At 35.7% G+C, this 22,804-nt stretch overlaps 1 protein-coding gene across 1 annotated transcript in view; it reads right to left on the reverse strand.

Moving 5' to 3' along the window:
• The window catches only part of ADGRV1 (adhesion G protein-coupled receptor V1), a 284,664-nt gene that overhangs the window by 256,824 nt on the left and 5,036 nt on the right, over positions 1 to 22,804 (reverse strand). The window contains exons 6-14 of the mRNA XM_049794659.1: positions 21,546 to 21,659; positions 17,750 to 18,315; positions 16,212 to 16,482; positions 15,074 to 15,403; positions 11,612 to 11,788; positions 10,324 to 10,547; positions 1,925 to 2,051; positions 1,651 to 1,836; positions 559 to 739 (exon numbers count right to left, since the gene is read on the reverse strand). Of these exons, the coding sequence (XP_049650616.1) occupies positions 559 to 739; positions 1,651 to 1,836; positions 1,925 to 2,051; positions 10,324 to 10,547; positions 11,612 to 11,788; positions 15,074 to 15,403; positions 16,212 to 16,482; positions 17,750 to 18,315; positions 21,546 to 21,659 (2,176 nt within the window). The remainder of the gene's footprint in view (positions 1 to 558; positions 740 to 1,650; positions 1,837 to 1,924; positions 2,052 to 10,323; positions 10,548 to 11,611; positions 11,789 to 15,073; positions 15,404 to 16,211; positions 16,483 to 17,749; positions 18,316 to 21,545; positions 21,660 to 22,804) is intronic.

Below are 22,804 nucleotides of genomic sequence, written 5' to 3' on the forward strand. Positions count from 1 at the left end.
AACACAAATCAAAAAGGTCAGCAAAGTTGAAACAAAGAAAAAAGGAAATGAAATAATAAGCAAATCCACTTCCTCCAAACTAATAATATATGAGAGCACTACCCAAAAGGACACACAAAGATAGACCATTAAAGCACTTAAAACTGGCTCAAACTTGTTATTTTTTGCCTGTAGAGGTACTTGATAATTGAATAAAGAAAGATAAATTGAAGTCACCCATATGAAGATTTAGCTCTACTATTCTTTCACATGGCACCCTATTCTTCACGCTCCACAAGCAGAGCACTACCTCCAGGTTGCATTTTACACATACATAATACTCTGTCCCTCCTGTCTGGCATATTCTCTAGCCATTTTTTTACTGGATTGATCTCTCTGGCTTTCCAGGCCATCCTCCTCCACTTCAGTCTCCATCGCTCATTGTGCTGGCACTGAACCACTCTGGAAACTCCTGAGTGGAGACTTGAGTCAGACATTGTCCTAGAAAGGTGAAATGGGGAAAAGAAGCCTTGCAGGGGCAGACAGCAGACAAAGGAGCAACTAATAAAAAAGAATTACCAGCATAGATGATTTCTCCTTTACTTTCCTTTATTGTTACTGATAGTTCATCAGGTAGAAACTGAATGACACCATGTGGATCATCGTTCTTCAGAATGGTTATACTGACCCTTGTGGCATTCCCCAACTTCCCTGGCATTTCACTGTAGCCACTGAGTACTACAGAATATATCTCATCCAGCTAGAAGAGGAAAACTCAGTCAGAATAAAAATACATGCTCAGTATTCACATCCAGAACAAATGGGCAAACATCCACAGTCTCTAGCCAGGCAGAAAGAGATACAAATTTAAATAAAAAGAAATCACACACACTTTCTACATGCACAATGCGTTTGTACATTGCCATCAGAACAGAGATACAATTAGAAATTTCTATCTCTGCTAGGACCATTTTTTCAAAAAATCTAGCATTATTATAGGCAAGGATTTTGTGTACTTAACTTAGAGTCACATCAATTCACTAGTACAAATATATTTGTAATGCTCCCTGAAAGGTAAGTTTTCCATAAGATTTATTAACCTTTCTGGCTTTGTAACAGGGAAAGTAAAGATTTTAAAACCATTGACAGCAAACTAATTAAGAAAGAACGTATCAGCTTGCTTTATTAATCTCATGGGACCTTGTACTTCATATATTTCTTGCAAAAAGCTCACAGGTAATGCTTCAAGGAACATTAAAACAAGTATTGCACCTGCGTATCTATATGACAAATATTAGTCTAGACTGGGGACCACTGAGTAAACTAGAAGATGATTACTATAAAAGAAACAAAACCGAAGTGGTTCTTCACACAGACTTCAATTAAACAATGGCGCTCTACACTACAGAATGTCGTGGACACTAAACACTTCCATGGATTCAAAGCGTAACGGTTTCAATTCACACAAAAAAAATCCACTGAGGAATATTTAATCCAAAGACACCTTCTATTTATCCAGGCATCCCTGGTTTGGAGGCTGGGAAGACATTCTGGAGAAAAGAAAGCCATTACACACTTGTTCTGCTCCAGTATATTTGCCTATATTTCAATAAGTGACAAACTAATATGCCTGCGAACACAATTTGAAGAGAGAAAAATATTAATTTTTACCTCTGGAATCCCATCCATTCTTGTCAGAAGAGTAATTATGATCTCTCTTTCACCAGGCTTAAACTCCAGAATTCCTGTGCTTCCATAAAACTCGTTATTGTCTCTTGGTTCTACAGTGTAGCGTAGAAACTGCCTGACAAGACTTCCTCTACTGCGGACAATCTGCAGTTCAACGGACTCCCCTTCCTGTACAAAAGAAAATCCAGCTTTTTTCTAGCACTCTGCTTAAGCTAAATTGTCCATAATGATTAAGAGAATTTACTCAGATATCTACCTTGATACTGTAGGGACCTCTGGAAGAGGGAGAAAATTCAAACACTCCTCCAGGATCATCATTTTCCAAAATAATAATTTCACGAGTAGTAAACCCGTACTTCAGTATTTGATTTTCCACGCTGACCCTGAGAAAGAAAGGCAAGAGGGTTTTTTGAGTGACAATTCTATGTGGCAGTTAAATCCACACCTGTGCAAAGGACATCAGAATACTGATGAATTTTATTAATAAATTATGAAAACAATTACCTGCAAAGAATAAAATAAATTAAGAAAGACACATCAGTATGTTTTATCCAATTGTAAAAAAACCTTTTAGCTTCCAAAGTAACTTTGTTTTCTGATTAGTTTTTATAGTTGGCAATTCTGGGGTTTTTTAGTCACACATGCATAAAACTCACAGGAAAAAAAAGAAAGTTGTGCAGTAAAAAGTTAGAGTCACATTCAGTATTACTTTGTATTTGGATCAAAACATAAAGATAATCCAATATCACTTAAACAAATAGAAATTACATTGACAACTACACATGCTTATGCTCTTCTGCAAAATTTGCTATTGTTACAAATAGGAAGACACTTGCCCCTCCGGATTGTGGATTTCATCCTCACCTGTGTGTTAACCTGCCTTCTGTAAGAAGTGGACACTACCTGTAGGATCCCAGAGAGTGGGACTGCACATTAAAAAAATATGTCAGCAGACACAGTAACTTGTGTTAACATGAACTAAATGTAGGTTATTCAAAACCAAGATAACGGCTCATCTTTGACTACAGAAAACTTCTTCTCTGTAATTCTAGCCAGTTCAGTGATTTAGCTGGGGAAAATCATATTTCTGACAGTTTAAAACAACTAATCCATTATTGCATCAAATGCTCAAATATCAAACGCTGAGCCATGCATTCATAACTTTCAACATTCACAGATCCTAAATAAAGAAATGCCTTCAAGCCAGAACCCCATGCCATCAAATTAAACACCAAAGGGCAAGCATGCATTGTCTGAAGAGATGCAGAAGACGTGATTCCTGAGAGGAAAAGAAATGATAAAGACAGATTCTGTCCAAACCAATCACTTGTAAAACAAAGCATTGATTCACTGAAGACAAACCACACTTCACTGCACTTACCCAAAGTACACGACAAACCTTTCTGTCTCTACCCTGTCAACACAGAAAGAAAGAAAGAAAGAAAGGGGATGGGGGAAGGAATGAAAGTACCACTTGCTAGAATTTCAGTAGTAGTAATCTTAGAGAAGAATAGTAATAATTAAAAAAAAAACCACACAAAGCTTTCTTTTTCCTTTCCAAATGCTTATAATGTTCATTTTATGGGAACCCTACTTGCTTGGCATTTTCCTGTTGACAAATGCTAGCAAGTGGGCAGTACCCACTTAGGAGAAATGATCCCATGACCAATTCAGCATGTCAATACACATTCATGGTATACCCCACCAAGCCCTCCTCCAACACCCTGATTACTGCCAACCTCTGTGCCTGCTCACAACTGCACCAGCAGCCCACATTTATGAACAGCCCACCATTTCAACGAAAAAGCCTACATGCCTCCATGATATATTATTTCATCAATCTGCCAAAGTAATGATAAAAACAGATAAGCACAGTGGGAGTTATAACAGGTACATATCAAAAACTACTTTGGTACAAAATCACATCAAACTATATTTTTGACAGTTTTTCAGTTAACCAGATTACCAAAGTAAAATACCAATATAAATATAAATAAATAAAATACCAATACCAATACAAAATTATAACAAACAAAAATAAGAAAAGAAAACAGTATTTGCTAATCTCTTATTTGGTACTGTTTCAGCCAAGCACTTATAACAAAACTACCACATAAAGTCAGATGAAAGGGCAGTATTATTCTGCAGTGGCAATCATGCGCTTTGACTTTCTTAATCTAAAATAAATACATATTAAATGCAAAACTTGTATCTCCTATCAAAATACCACAAATAGATTACCACAACATTTACAAAGTGAAATTCTAACTTCACTAATCTCAGAAAGAACTCAGATTCAGAATTCAATAGAGATAAGAGTTCACTCAAGAGTTTGAGAAAATAATACAAATACACTTGCAGATACATTCTTTCAAGCAGGAGATCTGAGTTAACAGAAATTTCTCACTGATTTGCAGTGAAGCTAGATTGTAAATACTATACACTGAGACATTCTCCCTTCCTTCAGACATATATGTAAAGTGTTCCAAACCCATCAAAGTATTAATACAATGAAAAGATCAAGGAGAAAATGCCAAAGTTGGTAATGCTAAAATTTAATTATATTGCTAAGCTGTCGGTAATATAATTTACAACAGAGAATACAAATGAACCATTATGTCAAGTGAGTTTTTGATATGTATGTACAAGCTTAAGTAGTTAAGACATAATAATTCATCAGAAAGTGAAAGGGTATGCCAGAAATAAAATCTCTTTCAGCTTCATAAAGTTACACTGCATGAGTCCAAACACAGCTCAGACAAAAAAAGCCTGTTAAGATGAACTGAGGAGTAGTGCTAGAATCTAATATCGTGCTGCAATGCACAATGGCAGAAATCCAGAGGGTAACAGAAATTAAACAGTCACAAGATACCATGAGGTATGCATCTTGAGCATCTCCAGGTGTTCTTTGGAAGGACTAAGAACACTGGCAATACTTTATTACTTTTAAACAGTCACAGTGTAAGTCAGATCAGAATCTAGAGAACTTGCAGGTCAGAAAGCAACCAGTCAGATTCAACCCATCCTCTCCGAAAGAAAACCATCGCTCAGGAGGTTTCTCCAACCAAGTCCCATTTTCAACATTAGGATCACTTGATTGATTGATTGACTGATCTGACCGTGTTTTCTCTGCATGACTGGCCAGATTGCTGTCACTGCTCTGCCATAGTAAATGTTTGTTACTATTCAAAAAGGCATAACATAGCCTATGCAAAAATGGAATAGAAGGACCTAGGCTTAGGCTTCCAACTCTGAGCTGCTTTTACATGAGCAACAAACAGTGTACACGATAGGTTCACCCATGTCTACAGCCTGAGGTGCACACACATAAATTCTCATAACATCCCTCCACCAGGACCCACCAGATGACTCCCTGGCTTGACCTTGGATTTGTCTTCTCACTGTGGACCTGCCTGGTGCTCACTGCATTGTGCTTGACCCTGGTGACCACCATCCAGCCTAAACCTGATGTGTGTTCCTGGCTTGACCTGCCCCACCACCATGACCTTGCCTGATGCCCTGGACTCCAGGTTGCCCCCAGTTACCTGCTCCAGCCTGCTCTCCGGCCTCGCTGGGGGCGGTGGCCCGGGCCCCTGCCCGACCAGCCATGTTATCAGGCTGGACTCCTGGCTTTACGCCACCACACAGCCTGCAGGCCACCAGCCATCAGCTCTTGCTGCATGCCCTGACAACGTCCAAGAACAAGGCGCTGTTCATTTACAGTCCTTTTGTCGCCGAGTAGAGACATCCAAACTGCCACGGAGTGCACGGTATCAGTTTAGTCCTGTTTCACTCTTTGTGGTATGTGAAACCATCTCTTTAGGCACTCTAAAACAGCAGTGTGGAAACAGAACAAAAATGGCTATTCAGAACTTCCAAAACGCATGGTTTGCCCTGGTGAGGGCATTCAGAAGTAACGATAAAATTTAAAACAGCTCCTTGTACACAGTTGCTTAGCCGTACCAAGGAGCTCCAGCTACTAGAGAGAGCACTTGACCAGGTGTAAGGAGATCCCTCTCACTGGGAAAGCCACTCGCCTTTCTTTCTCCTCAGCTTAACTTCTTCTGTCAAATGGCTATCTGTGGACATGAAGTTTCAGTTTATCACAGTGCTGGCAATGTTTACGATGCTAACATAAGAAATGCAATCTCAAACTGCATAACGTGTTTTCTGTGATCAAACAGCTGTAAAAAAACACACTTCCCATATGAAAAACTCATGTGAAATGACTTGTCATTAGGGAAATTCTTTCTTTAAAAAGACTTTAATTATTATTTAGCAAGAACTACAGATTAATTAGGACAACTACCAGAAGCTTCAAAATGTTTCTTGCACTTTTTTAAACACATAGTACTATAAAATAGCAGAAAGAAGATTTTTGACTGTTTTTAAAGTAACATGGCAATTTCAACGTTATTATGAACTAAATACCACTGCAAATAAAATAATAATTATTAAGAGATGCAGTGTGGTCGAATTTGATAGCTTTGGACCACGAATTGGAGTTCTGCGGAAAGTGAATGTTTTGAAAGGCACCTGAGAAACTGAATTGCAACTGTGAATTTGTATTGCTGTTACCATTAAAAACACACTTCTCTAAAAAACTTTCTTTTCTATCAGGATACCTGAACCTACAAGGTGCATTCAGACTGCCTGTGGAATGTTACTCAATTTGCTTCCTAGATTTATAGTCAGTATTCACCCCTTCTTTAATTTTTTCAGGATTATCTACTGATTTAATTAGTAGCAGGACCTAAGTCTAAATAACAGTATTAAAGTAGGATTTGCCATATTATAAATTGCACAGTGCTTCTCATCAAAGGGAACACCTTCTGTCCAGGTTTAATCCACAAATTATTTGATTTTGGAGGCTATTTTAATTTTTGTTACTCATAGCAGGAGATAAGGGTGTTGTTATTTTGAAAAGTAATAAAAGCTAACAGTAGGTGTCCAGTAGCACTCATTTAAAAATTCTACTATTTTCAAATAACTTTTTCGCTGTCAAAACAAAGTCTGATCAAACCCTTGAAGAAAAAAACCAAAGTTTTACACTGAAAGAGTTAATTCATATAGCATCACATATATTACTTAATAGAAAAATTACTGAAGTAAGAAAGATAAATATAGTTTTGAAACAGACACTAACCACAGGAAATCACCAAGTCAGGAGAAAATCCCAGCTCCATTAAACAGTATATTAGTGTTTCTGTGCATGCCTGTGCGGACAGCAACCCATGACATATGAACATTACCTGAGCCCTGAATTAAGAACCATAGAGAGTATGCAGGGCTTTCAATGGGCCTTGTATCATTTACTAACTTTTTGTCATGAAGTAATGTCTACACACAAAAATGTTAAAAAACTACCAGACTTTTCACAATGAAATAGTCAAACCTATGTTTTGCATTTGCAATTTTAAAAAAATCTGTTTTCCAAATTTACCCAAGACAGAATTTCAGCCTGTGGAAACTTGCATTGCATCACACAAATCACTAGAAATATAAAAATCCCCAAGTTCCATTGCTTCACATTTTCTTTATTATATATAGTAAATGAGATTTAGGTCATAACACACATACATGAATCTGTTTTGGATCCTAAATTATATGTCATGACTCAAAAAAAATTTGAGCATAAGGACTATGTAAACAATCATCTCTTCATGGTTTATCACTTTCACAAATTAATATCAATTTTTCAGTATATTGCTTTTCCCAAATCCCAAAGTCCACAAGTTTTCACTCTCAGTGACATTCATTTAAGAGTGCAAACACAACCCGTGTGCCCTGGAGGTCCTGGCCCTTCACTTGTGCCAATTGCCAGATCGACAGCTGTGTATCTGCACCTTAGTGAGGGGATGACAACTGCCAGTAGAACACGTTGTGCAGAAGGAAAAAACAACAATCAGATTTTTAAAAAACTGATTTCTGTTCGTGCTTACCAGTTAAAATGAACAGCCCTAGTATGTATATATGCTTTCACAAAGCATACACACAATTTCCATGGCCTGTTCCACCTACATTCATCAAGAAGACCAAGGCCTTTTCTTTCTCATACAGATTTCACTACAGACATCTGGCTTTATTTATGTTTGGTCTCAATTCAGGCCTATTCAGATACGGGCAGGCATTCAACCTGAAGCTGCTCCTAAAAAAAGAAAATATGAAGAAGCTTCAGCAGGTACAGGATTGTCTTGCTTCTTTATTACTCATCTGTCTTTTTTGGAAGCATATTCTTCAAGATATACATTGGCCTCCATTTTGTGGACAGAATTTACAGTTATTTTTAGTGTCTACAGCCTATGGACAGAGGCCATAGAGCAAGGAAGGAAAATACTATTTTTAATGGCTTGGAAATTTGCTTTTATAGTTATGGATGCAATCAAAGCTCATTTAAAATGTAAACTGCCTTAACAACACCACTGAGTTGTAAATAATACATCCTTGTTAGAACTAATTATTTTTATTATTTTATCCATGCTATTACTAATTGCAATAAATAGAATGCTTATGAACATATTTCTATGTCTATAGTTTCATTAAAGTTCTTACATGCTCTATTTTCCTACTGACTTATGCTACAATTTATAGAACAGTACAAGCACATCCACAGCACAGTGCATCTTTGTTTTCATGCTAATTCACTACTGCTGTGAGGTGCTGGCTGCCAGCCTTGGAAACTGAAATTTTCTGTTCATCCAGAAAACACAAACTATGCAGAAAGCAATATCACAAGCTTACACACATAACCCTGCCAGTATCCTTCAACCCTGATTTGAAGAGTCATCTCCAGCACTGAAAGGATGATCTTTGCAGTGATTTCATGCTTGGCTTCTGCTGCTATTAAAGTTGGCAAATTTCACTCATAGCCTTGAGGGACACTATGCATGTCTAGAGAAAAGTTTAGATTTTATCTCCTCGTTTACTTCTTTTTCCAGGCCAGACCACCTGTTCCTTACTTCACTCTCTGACCTTGCCAAGTGTGGGAAAGCTGATTACTGTTGGCACACTTTTTACCAGCCACTTCATGATCAGCAGAACCTGCTATTCCCACCATACATAGTAAAGGCAAAACAGTGGTTACGTTTGTTCAGCTGCCAGTTCAATCCTCATTGCAGCCATCATTTTCAAGGCACAGCCTAGGGTTGCTAAGAGTAAGTGGCAGAAAGCTGTAGTTACACTTGCAGAGGTGTCAGAACTTAAAAGTTAATCTTTTATGCTATCCACTTCTTCTACCTACTTATCTGTTTTCTACCCTTCCACTTCGATTTTTTGGCCGTTTTACACAACTTCTTCACAACTTCAATCATCATTTCTAATCTTAGTTTCTTGCTTTGTGCCAGAGACTCTAATGAATTCCTTGAGACAAACCAGTTCCATGCACAGGAAGGAAAGCAGAGAAATGCTTGCAATAGTCTCCATTTGTTTTTGTCTTGAAAAGGACTGCCTCTTCAACACAGTAAGTAGCCAAGGTAGAATGAAATAATTCATTCTGCACTAGATGCATCCACCAGCCAGCTTTTACAGAAACAGACCAATCCTGCAATGGAGTAACATCTTCCCTGTGTGACAGAATGATGTTCAAAAGACTGCCTTTCCAAAAGAGGATCAACAGCTTGAGGAGCTGGTTGCTGGTTTGCTAGTATGTAATCACCATGGGTATCTGGTGTTGAAGCTCCCAAGAGCTAGTTTGCACTTCCTATGTAGGACAAGAATACTTCTCCATAAGGTAAGGACTGTGTAAGTAGTATATGTTCAACGTGGACGTTGCAACCGGCAGACCCCTATTAGTGTATTTCCAGAAAAAGTAAAAAATTGTACCTTAGACTAATTGGAGGTAGTAGAAGAAGCGGTAGTATTTCTAACCTAGTTATACAACTGAGTTGCTGGAAGCAGGACAGAAGACATAGCCAAGATTCTCCTGTTAATAAATCAAAGAGGGAACACAGTCCTGGATATGAACTAATTTAAGTATTCTGAGTAGTGTTCATGTACAAATAATACTGTCTCCTGAGGTCCCTTACAGCCTTAATTATCCTATAATCCTGATCTCATGCAGAATGGAGACTACAATACTGTGCTTCAGCAACACCATTGCTCTCTTTGTAGCCGAAGTGTGTGGTAATGGTCATATTGGGCTATTTTAGAAGCCAGGGGTTGTGACGGAAGCATCTAATTATCAAGAGCAAGCAATACTGATCACGCAAATCAAACAAATAAAAGGCTGCTCTAGTTCTGCAACAATACCTTAGCTATAGACCTTTTTCTGACAGCAACACAGTTAGTTTTGCTTTATATTCTTCATTATAGTTTTCCCCATTATCTCACTAAACACTACTTTTCTGAAAAGATATGTGTTATAACCAAGAGCTATAACTAAATATCAAAGCTGAAAGAAGTTTCTAAATAGCATACAATATTTTCATCAAAATATAAACAAAATTAAGTCATTAGATAATAAACACAAGACAGTTTCTTACATTGGTATCTGGTCAAAGAAGAATCCGTACACAGTCTGAATCAAGGGCCTAATATTCCTTCAGGCACTTACCAACACAATACAAGCAATACCTCCTAATTAATACTGTGCTAATTTGTTATATATGAATTGAGTATTACAGCTGATAAATATGAATAGACATTAGGGTAAAATACCTGTCCAAAGTTAGTAACACAGTTTCATTCATTTCAGGTATATCATCAGCTTTAATAGTAATGTTGATTGTAGTATCACTTTGTCCAGACAAGAAAACAACAGAGCCATTAAAAGGACTTATATCATCATCTGTAACTGCCTTTAGGTTGAGGCCAGAGGGTTTCAAACTCCAAAACACAGTTGCTTGACCATCAGTCCCATCTCGATGCAATGCAATGGAAACCTATGAAACATATGAGTCTGCTGTGACTTGTAAAATTAGATGCAAAAACCCCCTTGTAAATTACTATCTGGATATGAGCCTCAAAACGTTCAGCTTGTTTTTTTACTCATACCTATGTATAAGATACGAAATCAAAGATGGTACATCAACAAAAATATATGCTGAATCTTACCCTTTTAACCATTTATGAGTTATATACTTAGTGGAGATGACAGATTATTAATATCACAAATCACTAAGCAACTATAAACACAAAAAGCCTTGTATGACTGATTTAATCAGTGCCCACCTCATCAAGACACAATCTAGGTTTTAAATGTAACTACCATAATTTTACTCTGGTAGTTATAGTACAGTGCCAAGCTGCATTCTGCTTAAAGAAATTAGCAGTTTTATTCTAAGAATGAGAAACAAGGTATCTGATTCAGGATTTGTGGGAAGATTTCAGTGAAGACAACTAGTGAAAAAAGGGAAAATGTATGAAAAAAACATTTTAAAAGAGGTTTCTCCAGCTGGGACTAAAGCACTCGGATGGCAATGCTTTTGAAAATGCTTCTTTGGGTTCTCAGAAACCTAAAAAGTATAATTGTTGGAAAACACACCCAAATTATATGTTCATATTTATATGTTCATATGTGAGTCAACTCTAAGATACACAGACATTTCCATGAAATTTAGGAGCGCTATCAGTCCTACTTTACATTACTACTTTTGCAGTTGGTGATAGAGATTAAAACTGTCCGCAGCATCTTTCATTCTGTGTGAGCATCAAGACCCAACAGGTTTTAGATGCTTACAGAGAAATCAAAGATCAGCCTCACTTTTCTGATAATAACTAATACATTACTTCAGACCTCACTTTTACAAGCACTTTTTTGCCCCCCGCCCCCTGCCCACCACCACCTTTTCTTTTTTTTTTAGCAGGCAAGTATTTGCAGTCAGGCAGAATGTAGAGGAAGGATTTTCCTCACATTAACTTTCAAATGTTACACTGAATATAGCAAACTTTGCTTTCTCCAAATAAATTTTCCATACTAAGGGACAATATAAAAAGATTTACTTACCACTGTAGCAGGGGAATCTTCTGGCTCAGAAAGAATAATTGGAAGATTGCTAGTAAAGCCTATTTCTCCATTTGCAATATCTGGAGTAATCCTCAGAGAAATATTTCGAATCTCACCTAATCTAGGACTCAGAGGTGGGACTAGAGGAATTCTATTCACCAGCTCAACTTTTTCCAGCTGTAGGAAAAAGTAAGAAAAATTTGAGAAATAAGAAGCCTTAGTACCGAGTCAGAACAATTCTGACATTTCAGAATAAGTTTCATATGCAGAGAGCAAAACATCTTCAGAACAAATTTCTCCTACTGGCAACATTGCTGTTACAAAAATGTATAAGCAGATGTGTCAAAGAAATGAAGTGGATATCGTAGAGCTTTGTCAGCAGGATGGTATACCTCTCAGACAAATCATGTTCGTGTACACAACTAAATTTATGTAGAAGGAGAATGAATCTTCTAGATCAGCCGATTCATTACTAGACCTATCAATAACAGTATTGATTTGACAAGTGGCCTAAGCTATTGTCCTAACTTCATTTTTTGTGCCATGCATTGATAAAAATCTGCTGAAATCACTGGAACCATAATAATTTACAACCTCTGATGAAACCAAAGAATGATTCATCTTCTTTCCTCTCTCATACAACTTTAAGAACTTCTCTATTTATAATAACTAATACATTAGAATTGCATTCAGAATTGAAAATCAGTACAGTGTTTCAAAACTCTAGTCTCCTCTTGTGTTACCATATTTCTGATCATTTATTTATACCAAGAAGAAATAGAAAAATGTTTACCCTTTCTCTGAATGGGACATATCACTCACTAAACCCAGCAGCAGTACTGACATAGTAAGGAAAGCATGTTTTGCATGTTTAAATATTTCTTTCAAATATAATTTCTACCATGTGATTCTGTCTACATGCATCATTATAATACATGTTTCTATAACTGATTTGCATATAATACTGCAAACATTTCACTGGCGCATGAACCACCAATGACAACCACCTTTTAACTCCCACAAGGATGATTTTGCTTGGAGTTATCAGAAGTTATCATATAGTTAGGTTTTATTAGAGGAGAGGAAAGTGGCCTTATTTAAATCCATATAGTGATCATGAATCACCATTTCAGCTGATGAGTTTTAAAGCCCTTCAATTCTTTAAACCAATCTATATAAAATAACACACAAAAATATTCATGCACATTTTATTCAGTGATAGATGGAACTGTTTTACAAATACTGTATTCAGTAATTGATTCTCATCCATACCAGCTAGTTATTGAGAGTCTGGGGAACAGATGATGGGACTTTTTTTTTTCACTTGTTTTCTAAGCTTTCTTTTAGAGTAGGCCCTGATCCTGCAATTAGCAGTATGCAGGTGGACCACTGTGCAGTTGTTCACTCAGTAAACTTCCTGAAATACTACACAGCTGAAACAATTTACTTTGTTAAGTGTTTCTGATCCTGGATAGTAACTTTGAGATTAAAGTAATAATTAATGAAGAACCAAGAATTTTTTTTTTTTTGGTTCAGTGTTTCCTTTTAAAGCAAATCAGCTCATGAGGAGAAAAAAATGCATTATGAATTGAATAATGACAAGTAGTTTATTAAATTAGTTAATCTTCCTTTCCATGCCAAAAATTGCACCTCAGACTACAGCAGGTTATTCAATTGAAGATGTCACTGAAGAATGTTAATCTCACTTTTCCAGTTCCTCTATCCATTCTCAAGTTCTGTTTAAGCTTCATTTCCTCCTCCACTACTCCTCCCCCAATTCCTGAGTTGATCCTTTATTGTGCCTAGTACAAACTCTGTAATCTTCTCATTCTAAACATGTTCGCTGAGATTATCGTTTATTCACAATGTAGAAGGATTGTCATAGTGATAAATAGGGGTATTTTTCTTCCTTCTCTAAATGAATTATTTGTGCTGGAAAGCCCCTCTGATTTTGTTTATTCAAACAAAAAGATTTTTATGGTTCATGGAGAAAGTACAGAACATACACCCCCTGCCTCCCTGGAATGTGCAGTTTGAAAAGCTGGGCAAAGTGCCTGCATTCTGAAATACTTATCACATGTGTGTCTTGTCCATAGTCCACACTGCAATGTTACTTATAATGTATCATTTAAAAGGGGCTTGGAGTTAAATTTTTCAATTCTTCTGTAGATCTTTCAGATCTCATGCTCACATAAAACATACCAATCTATTCTAGTATTCCAGAACGCAATTCCCTAACTGTGAATGCAAAAAAAATTGCATACTAGTAAAACAATAATATAATTCTGGCAATAAAATTTTTTCTCTGGGTTTTTTTTTTTTCAGTGAATGTGGGGAGAAGGAGGTAGAGAGAAGAAAACTTTCCAAGGTCCCAGAAGTAATTAAAACATCTTTGGTAGACCGTAAATTAAAGACAAAACCTGGCAAATTTTAAATCTATGGCTTTAACATCAACATCTTCATTTGAAAACGCTAAAGATGTCTGACTTAAAATGAAAAGATTAAAAGGAACTAAGAAACGCCTCTATGATTTGTACTTTGGATGCACCGAGTCATCCTTCTGTCTGTGTATCAAGATCACTACCTGGGCTCATCTTCCCAGACGACCAGAGTGACAATGGTTAATCACAGGAAGTAGAGATTACAGGGTAGTCTTAACTGCAGATAAGAAAATGAGTATAACATATAATGATTACCATGCCTTGGATCTTCCAAAGCAGTATATCTGAACAATAACTTGCTAAAATGTAAGCAAAATTGGCTTTCTCCAGTGAAAAATGAAAGCCCGCATTGGAAAGTGGAAATTCTTTCTTTAAATATTTTTGCTGAAAACCCAGTTTTCTGTCAAAAACAGTTTTAATGAATTTTTTCAGCCAATTTTAATTAGCAACAACAGACATTCCCTTCTTACAAATTCAGATAGGGAAAAGAAAGAGGAAAAAACCCAAAAGGGCATATGCAAGGGAAACTGGAAAAAATATTTTTCAAGTTCTCCAGCCAAATTTATAGGTAAATGAAATCTAACATATGTTTTACTATTTTTAATATATACTTGCTTGTAATTTCTAAAATTTGTCATGACTCTGTAATTTAAAGAACCCTAATTTGGTTAAATTGAAAGCCAAGGGGTAGACAGAGAAACAGTTACAACAGGTAACTAACTTCTGCAACATTGATCTCGTTTTGTTAAATACCATGATTAATACCTGACTCCTGTTACAACAGTCTATTTTTTAAAAATGGTGTAATAAGTAAATAAGGATTAGGAAAAAAAGTTCTTTATGGTACATTTATGGAAGCTGTCTCTAAATATGAAAGTTTTCATTGCTACAGAGCTAATCACTTTTTATTTTTAAACAGGTAGAATCATTTTAACTAAATTAAAAGGGAAGAAACCACCACTAAATTATATCCTTTATATTACACAGGCTAAAAAAACACCCCAAAACACAACTGAGATACCTGTATGAGGAAATGAGCACCATTTTGAAGAAATGCATCGTTTCTTATTGGTATATTTAAAGCATCTTGTGTTTTTCCTTCTGGAAACATGAGAATGCTTCTTCTAGACATATTTAGAATGCCGTCTTTTGCTCTCTCAGGATCCAGAGCTCCAGCTGGAATATAGAGTGCAGTATAAACCAACTGCACATCTCCAACTGTTCCTCTCTCCCTTGCAAAACTCAAGGATAAAAAGCGTCCTGTTGGATTACTTTCAATCTTCTGATTCTCCAAAGGATAAAATTTTATTAGGCCATAAACATCATCACTGTCCTGAATGTAAAACAGAAGCTGCAAAACAGAAGACAGCATCACTTACTCTCTGCTATAGTTACTGTATACCATAGTTTTCATGCTTTCACAAAAGCATGTCCTGACTGTCACCATACATTTTTCTACTCAGTGAATTGGCACTCAAGAAAGAAATCAGATTGACAGCCCCGAAGTATTCTTTGTACACAAGCAGCACAACACTGACAGTGGCAACTTTCCCACTATACATAATCCATGTGCCAGAATGAGCTCTGAATGAACTGTTTTTTGGTTTAGCAGCCAAAGTGGTTAATTTTAAAATGTTTCAGATTGTGAAAAATTTCCTTTTTTTCACCAAGTTAATTCCAACCATTTTTGAGAAAGACAAAGGAGCAACTTGAGTCACAAAACTGTCAGCAATGCTAGTGACCCTTTATTTAACAGTTCAAAGGTTCCAGTCTTAACCACCAACCCCTCCTCCTGAAACTGTATAAAACATTCCAATAATCACTAAGACAGCAAATGAGCAAGTGAAAATAACTATCCTGCCTTCTCTTAGCAAGCAGTCACTCAAGACAGCATTTATGCAATGCTACATATGTTGGGAATGCTCTAAGCTGAATGCTACCACATCAAAATGGCCTGGCTTTGTATACTATACTAATCCAAATACTTTGGATATGGCCATATACCCTAAAATCATATTAAGGATTAATTTGTTTGATTTATATTCAAGCCCAAACCCTTCAGCCAGTTTAGCCAATCAATCAAAGTTACCAAAACTGGTAAAGTTCCTAATTATTACCTATTATTACCTTCTCCAAAAGAATTCTAAAAGCAAACTTACCTCAGATGGTTCACTGACTTCTGCACCTCCCTGTATTGTATGAGCTAAGAGTTTTAGAAGATAGGGCTCTGCCTCTTCTGGTATATCATCATTAATAATGTTCAGAGGAAGTGTTAGCAGCATCTGTCCTTGATCAAAACATATTTCCCCAGTCTCTGGAATAAGGTCTGCAGTCACAGGTGAGGGATCACTGCTATTTCGGATTATAACCCAGGTAACAGAAACATTTCCATGTGTTCCACCATTTCTTACAATCGTGATCCCTTCAAACCTGCAGTTTTGAATGAAAATAAAAATCCACAATATAAAATTATAATTAATATTGGCTTGCCTAGCTATCAATTCCCTGAAAGATTTACACTGACTTAAGCGGAATAAATGTTAACTGCTGCAACTAACATTTGAGTACAGGCTTCAAGTTTATGAAATCATAACACACACATAAGATTTTTCTTAGAGCACTTACTAATGAGCTCTCTGTAATGTCTCTAAAGATACTTATTAGAAATTATTTTGTTTACAGTGAGAAAGATACTGAGAAGTGGAGATTTGGCATGTTTTACCTTTGTCTCAAGAACTATGTGTCAAAGTTCAGAAAATTTTTTCTCTATTAACTTTCTACATAATTTTACAAAATACATGAAAATACAGTTGTTGGGCATGTACATTTAAATAATGTTTCTGAATGAACTATTTGCCTCTGTACTGAAATATTGTTATCAATATTTATGATACTGGAAATATCATATTTCCTGCATCTGACAAGCACATGACTACAACAAAATGTCTGGGAATCATGACTTACAAAAATTTAGAAAGGCACAATTTATTTCTTTACTGTGTATAAGAAAGAAAGATGAATACCAAAGTGCTGGGCTTTATATCCTATAAAATATTATTTCAAAAGTGTTCATATTATGGTAGCTTGATGCATTACCTGTTTCTCTAGGGATGAACTACCATCAGTAGCGAGCAGTGGACATTTTTATTGAGACTGTCAATATTATGTATCAGTCCTGCCTGTAAAATCTGTACAGAGCTTTGATTTTAATCTCTCTGTAAAATTACAAATATTTAACTTATTTTTAAATTTAAGGTAAGTGTTTAAGGGGAGACACTCAATACCTTTTTTTTTTTTAACCAGAGACTGATTTTACATATAGTAAATACAAAGATTTACCAAGGTAGGAAGCCAGAAATCTATTTCCCACTTGTATGAACTGGTGTGTGGCAGCGTGACAACTTCATTGATCCTGCCTTTAGATTAAGGGTTTTTCAGTATTCTGATAATGTGATTAAATATTTACAGCTTTTACATACTGGTCATAAATATTAAAGTACTTCCTGTATAATTAGACATTCCCACTTCCTTGAAATCTTTGTAGATACAGTCAATAATAACAACACACGAAGTGATTTCTAGATTATATTTTCAGTAGTGATTTTATAATTGCTTTCAATGAAATCCTAAGGATGCTTAACAAAGCCAAACAAATCTCTTAAACTGACTAGATACTAGACTTGAAGATCTGTGATACCTTGAAATTTGGTCTTCATCAATGATAACAGTCTGAGCAAACAGGATACTGTTGATTGATAGTACTCCATAGGGTTTATCATTTGGTTGGATGGTGACGTGAACAACAGATGGATTAACCAAAACAGCGTCTCCCTGCAAAGTGTCCTTAAGAAGCATAATCTGAAAAGTCTCAGCAATTTCTGGTATGGCATCATCAAGGATCTTAAATTTTATATATGTTTCATGAACTAGAGGTGGGAAAACAATAGTTGTATTTGGCTGTAGATCTAGAAAGTCTACATTAAGCTGTGCATGTGCTGTTGAATCCCCAGTTATGATGGCGTAAGTGACAGAGACTTCATGTTCATCAGGTCCAATTAATTTTCCACTAACATCCTTACCACGAACCACTTGAATTGTTATCACATCAACTTCCTCAGGCACCATATAAGCACTCTGAACAAAACGCACAGGGCTGTCATTTTTCTTAATATTAATCTGAACAGAATTTTTTGTGTTGTTGATTTCAGCCCCTCCCTCCACGCTCCTCAGACGAACAACAAACAATTCATCATTTTCAGGCATCTGGAAAAATAATATTAGCAACTGGATGTAAGTCACACTTCAAATACATGCAGAACACTGAGAAATGTTTTATATATTTTGCAGAAAAGGGTAATTATACAAACTTGACAGTTCATTTCATATTAAAACAAATAGGAGAGAAGTCTTTTAACTTTGGTTGAAAATCCCTTCTCAAAATTGAATGTTTCCATTTTCTAAAATATACTTCTGTGCTCTGGCAATATGAAAAAGGATGAAAAGCCAAACAAAAGTAAAACAAAAACTAGGCAAGAATCAGAAAAAGCTGGATCTTTCCAACTTGAGACTACAAGGAGATCCAAACTCTATCTTTAGAAGACACCTCTATTTGGAAGCAAGTGCTTCCAAAGCAAGTGCTTAGATTTACATCTTGATTTTCTGATGTTGATACTGATTTGGCCCTATGCATGCCTGAGAGAAAACGGGAAAAATTTATGGACACAACCTACCTTGGCCCATCCATTCCTGTACAACTGGAAAAGGAACACTTCCTACGTTCAGACACACCCACTTCCCCAGAGAAAATTTCCCTCACAGATCTCAGAAAGTGTTTTCTGGTGCTTAGCAATTCATTAGGCTTTGGCATTTCTACAAAATGACTGTTTAAAACTACACTTTAGTTTTAGCTATTTCTTCTCCAATATCTGATGCAGCAAACAAGTAAGAATGGCTTATAAACCACAAATTACAGAACTTAAGGATGAGATTTTTCCTTTATATTACAACATTTTATTCCCCTAATCTTGATCTGCTGAACCCATTTAACTGAAAAATATTATTATTTTGTTAATATATACAAGTAAAAAGTAAATCTTTAAAAGTTATTTATGATCTTTGCATCTCATCCTTGCTGTGGACTTCTGGAAACTAGTATTATTTGCTCCTGAGAGGAATTCCAAAAATACTTATTTTTTTCTAATGGCAATACTCTGTTATAAAGTTGACAAATCCTTTTCATGCACTTTCGTTTGCCAAGCTAAAAAAGTTCTGAAAACCCTGCTGTCCAATATTTCTTCTCTTTCACACTCATTTGTTAATTGGCCACCCTCAGATCCTTTTCTAGGGCTAAGAGAGTGGGCATGCAACTGCCTTTATAGCTGATGCCAATTCTGTCCCTTGTTTGGCTTGTGGCACTTAAACTTGCATAATGTTGTTGACCGATGCAGGTTTTGTTTGTCAACGTGAGATCTGGATACTCTCAGTCAACTTTCTCCTATACTGAGATACGACAGAGTTATTTTGCCTTATTAGAATAGATGCTACCTTATGTTAAATTTAGTTCACTAATTAATATACCATCTTGCATCACAAAAATACATATTTAAGAGAGTCAAAATGTATCCACAATTGTCGTTGTAGGTTACATCTTAGTATCTCATATAAATGGGCTATTCTGGAGTTCTTAATGGCATCATAACTGACAAAAAAAACCCCAGTCAAACTTCAAAGACAACAGTATAAACGATTTCCAGTGCTGCCCTGCCTCTTTCAGTTTCTCTTAACAAAGTTTCCATTATTCCTCGCTAAGAAAGGAAATGTATACAATAAAATTACTATAAATGTAGTGCCATGGAGATCAGATCTGCAGTCCCCTAAATTCTGTAGGAAAAGAGGGCTACCCAATTCAGAAAAATACTTGTTTCATTGTTTTTCCTAACTTCAGATCCTAAAAGCTCAACATTCTGAGAGTAATATTGGATTCTTGTGAATTCCATCATCATCATCATCATCATCATCATCAATAAAGGTTTTTTATGTAAAATAAACCTTTCATGTATGCCTGTGAAAGACTCACTGAGTGGACCAGCCACACCTGTACAGATCAAACTTTGAGAAACAGAACTTTGATAGCATTTCTCAGAGGAAAAAAAAAAAATCACATTCTCCCAAAAAGCCTAAGGATTTCTTTCTGTGTGTGTGTCACAGAAATATTACATCTAATCTGAAAGAGATGTTTCTACACACCAGATGTTTCTGGCACAGTCTGTTAACATTAAAAATATCAGTATAGATGTGGAAAACCGCTTTTACAACTAACAGAAATATGCAAAAAATTGCTTTAAAGTTGCTTACTTCTGAGACAGGCACTTTTTTGCTATTAATTTTTTCTTGTGAATTTCCTTATTAAGTTGTTCTGTCTCATATTTACTTATTTTGGTGCCTCTATTTTCCTTCTCACCTCCATTATAAATATATATTAAAAAAACCAAAAAACAGAAAAGCATAAGAAAAATGAAAAACACAAACTGAAAAGTTGAAGACTATGTTTTGTTTACTCTGAAAAAGAAAGAAAGGCTCACAATATATAAACATATTTTTTTCAAAGACCAATCTAAAAATCAAAAATTTTTAATTCTCACCCAGTGTTCATGCTCTTCACAAGATTGCCTATTATTTTTAGGAATGTTATCTATTTTTACTAAATTTTAAAATATGTTTCTACCTTGAAACTTATCTATATAAAAACATATAAATTCTTTCAATCTATCTTTTCCCTATGAATATTCCATGTGTTATATTCTTTCTTTAGTGGCAAACATAACATGTTTGCTCTTCACATGAGTGAGAGCCAATCAAGTTAACAAAGAATAAAGTGGATTCTTATGCACTGTTAAGTGAAGGCAGAGGAGCTGCACAGGCATCGCTAAGAATGTAATCAAAAATGCATCATGTAAGCAATGTTATGGTTAGGTTCCTTTTGCCTGAACAATTAATAAAGACAAAAAGGATAGCCTGAGTTCATTATGCAAACATAGCAAGGCAGACAATTAGGGAAAAGCAGAGCACATTTTAAAAGAAATACAGAAAAGTTAAATACAGAAAGGATAGTCTAATAGATAAACCTATATCTAGTTCAAGAACACCATTCTTGGCCATACAACAAGGACTTCAGTATTCTATTTGGAAGAAAAACTAGAAAGTTTTTCTGATTATTTTTACATTTACTGCAGTAACACCTAACAGGTCTAGTCAGAGCAGCCAGGATACGTTCAGAAACTAAAAATATTCACTGATGAAAATTACAGAGGTAGCATTAGAAGGGGTAAAAATGAGAGCCCATAGAGCCAAAATTTAACATCACTTTATTAAGCAGAAGCACTTTTAACCTTGTTTAAACCAAGCGTTTTTGTAACTTATTACTCTAAGTCTCTCCAGAACAACAGGTAAGCTTCTACATATCCAAACCAAAAATGAAGTCAGCTTGTTCTTACCTGATCATCAAGCACTGTTAAATTATAAATCAGCACTGATCTCCCAGGGGTAAATGTAATATTTCCCCTAGCTGGACTTAAGTCTTCTTCCGCTGGGTTTGGTCCATCTTCTATCTGCAAAGAATTGATTTTTATGATAAGAAATACATAAAAACAGGAATACAAATCTAGTACAACTACAATAATAAATATACAGTGTGTGACATGCATAACAAACGACCATCTATTCAGTCATCTCCTGCCCACAGACACACATATTCAGTTGCGAAAATGTGCTCCTTTTTGGCAGACGGAGTAAGTCAGAGTAACCACTCTGAAGAAATTATGTATTGCCAGAGAAAGAGGAAGAAAACTACTTCCATATAGGCCTACAAGGACTCTTTGGTATCTACTGATGCATAACTGACTCTTTTACGTAACAGAAAGGATATTAATTCTAATTTAATTTAAATCACTAATATTTCACAATAAGTTCCAAGATAAAATAATAGCAGTTACTGGTTTTGTGTCCTTTCTATCTTGACTTGTGATATTTAGGAAACTACAGTTAATACTGAAGCCTAAAAGACTAGGAGGACCCTTAGAGGCAATATGTTGGGTTTTTTTTAGAAAATCTGGTAAATTATTTCAACATATGTATATAAACTACACTGTGAGATGGACCTGATTAATTGTGCAGAGAGTAACACTTATTGGACATTAAAACAAATAGATCTGCAATAAATTACACAGAGAATATCATTCTGTATGTTAACTATACTTGCTGTATTTAGCATGCAATAAAATCCAGTACAAATCTTTTGAGATTTTGACAGGCCTAGATTAAACCCTTGATGACGTAAAGACCAGACAACTGATAAAGAAATATCCATATGAGAGAATTTACATGTAATTTTAAACTATGTAATAGAATCAGAGCTAGGTAAGAAAGAAAACAACAACAAAACATACCAATGAAGGCAGTAACTGCATCACATTCAAACCAAGTAAGTAAGTAACAGCCTAAATATTGAACATGAGTAATTATTTTGAAAGGTTTAAGTTTCTGGGAATTCAAACTGCAGTCTTACAGATACAGAATTTCACTAAATACTGAGCTCTCATACTTACATGTTTGAAGTTGGCACAAGCATTAGAGACTCACTCAGACATTTATGTGTAAAATACAGATAAATTTTGAAGAAATATTAAGTAAGACATTTCTTACAAACTTAATACAGATTGTTTTCTAGTAATACCAACTAATGCTGCCTCAAATA

The sequence above is a fragment of the Accipiter gentilis genome, chromosome Z, assembly GCF_929443795.1.
Source record: "Accipiter gentilis chromosome Z, bAccGen1.1, whole genome shotgun sequence".
NCBI lineage: Eukaryota > Metazoa > Chordata > Aves > Accipitriformes > Accipitridae > Astur > Astur gentilis.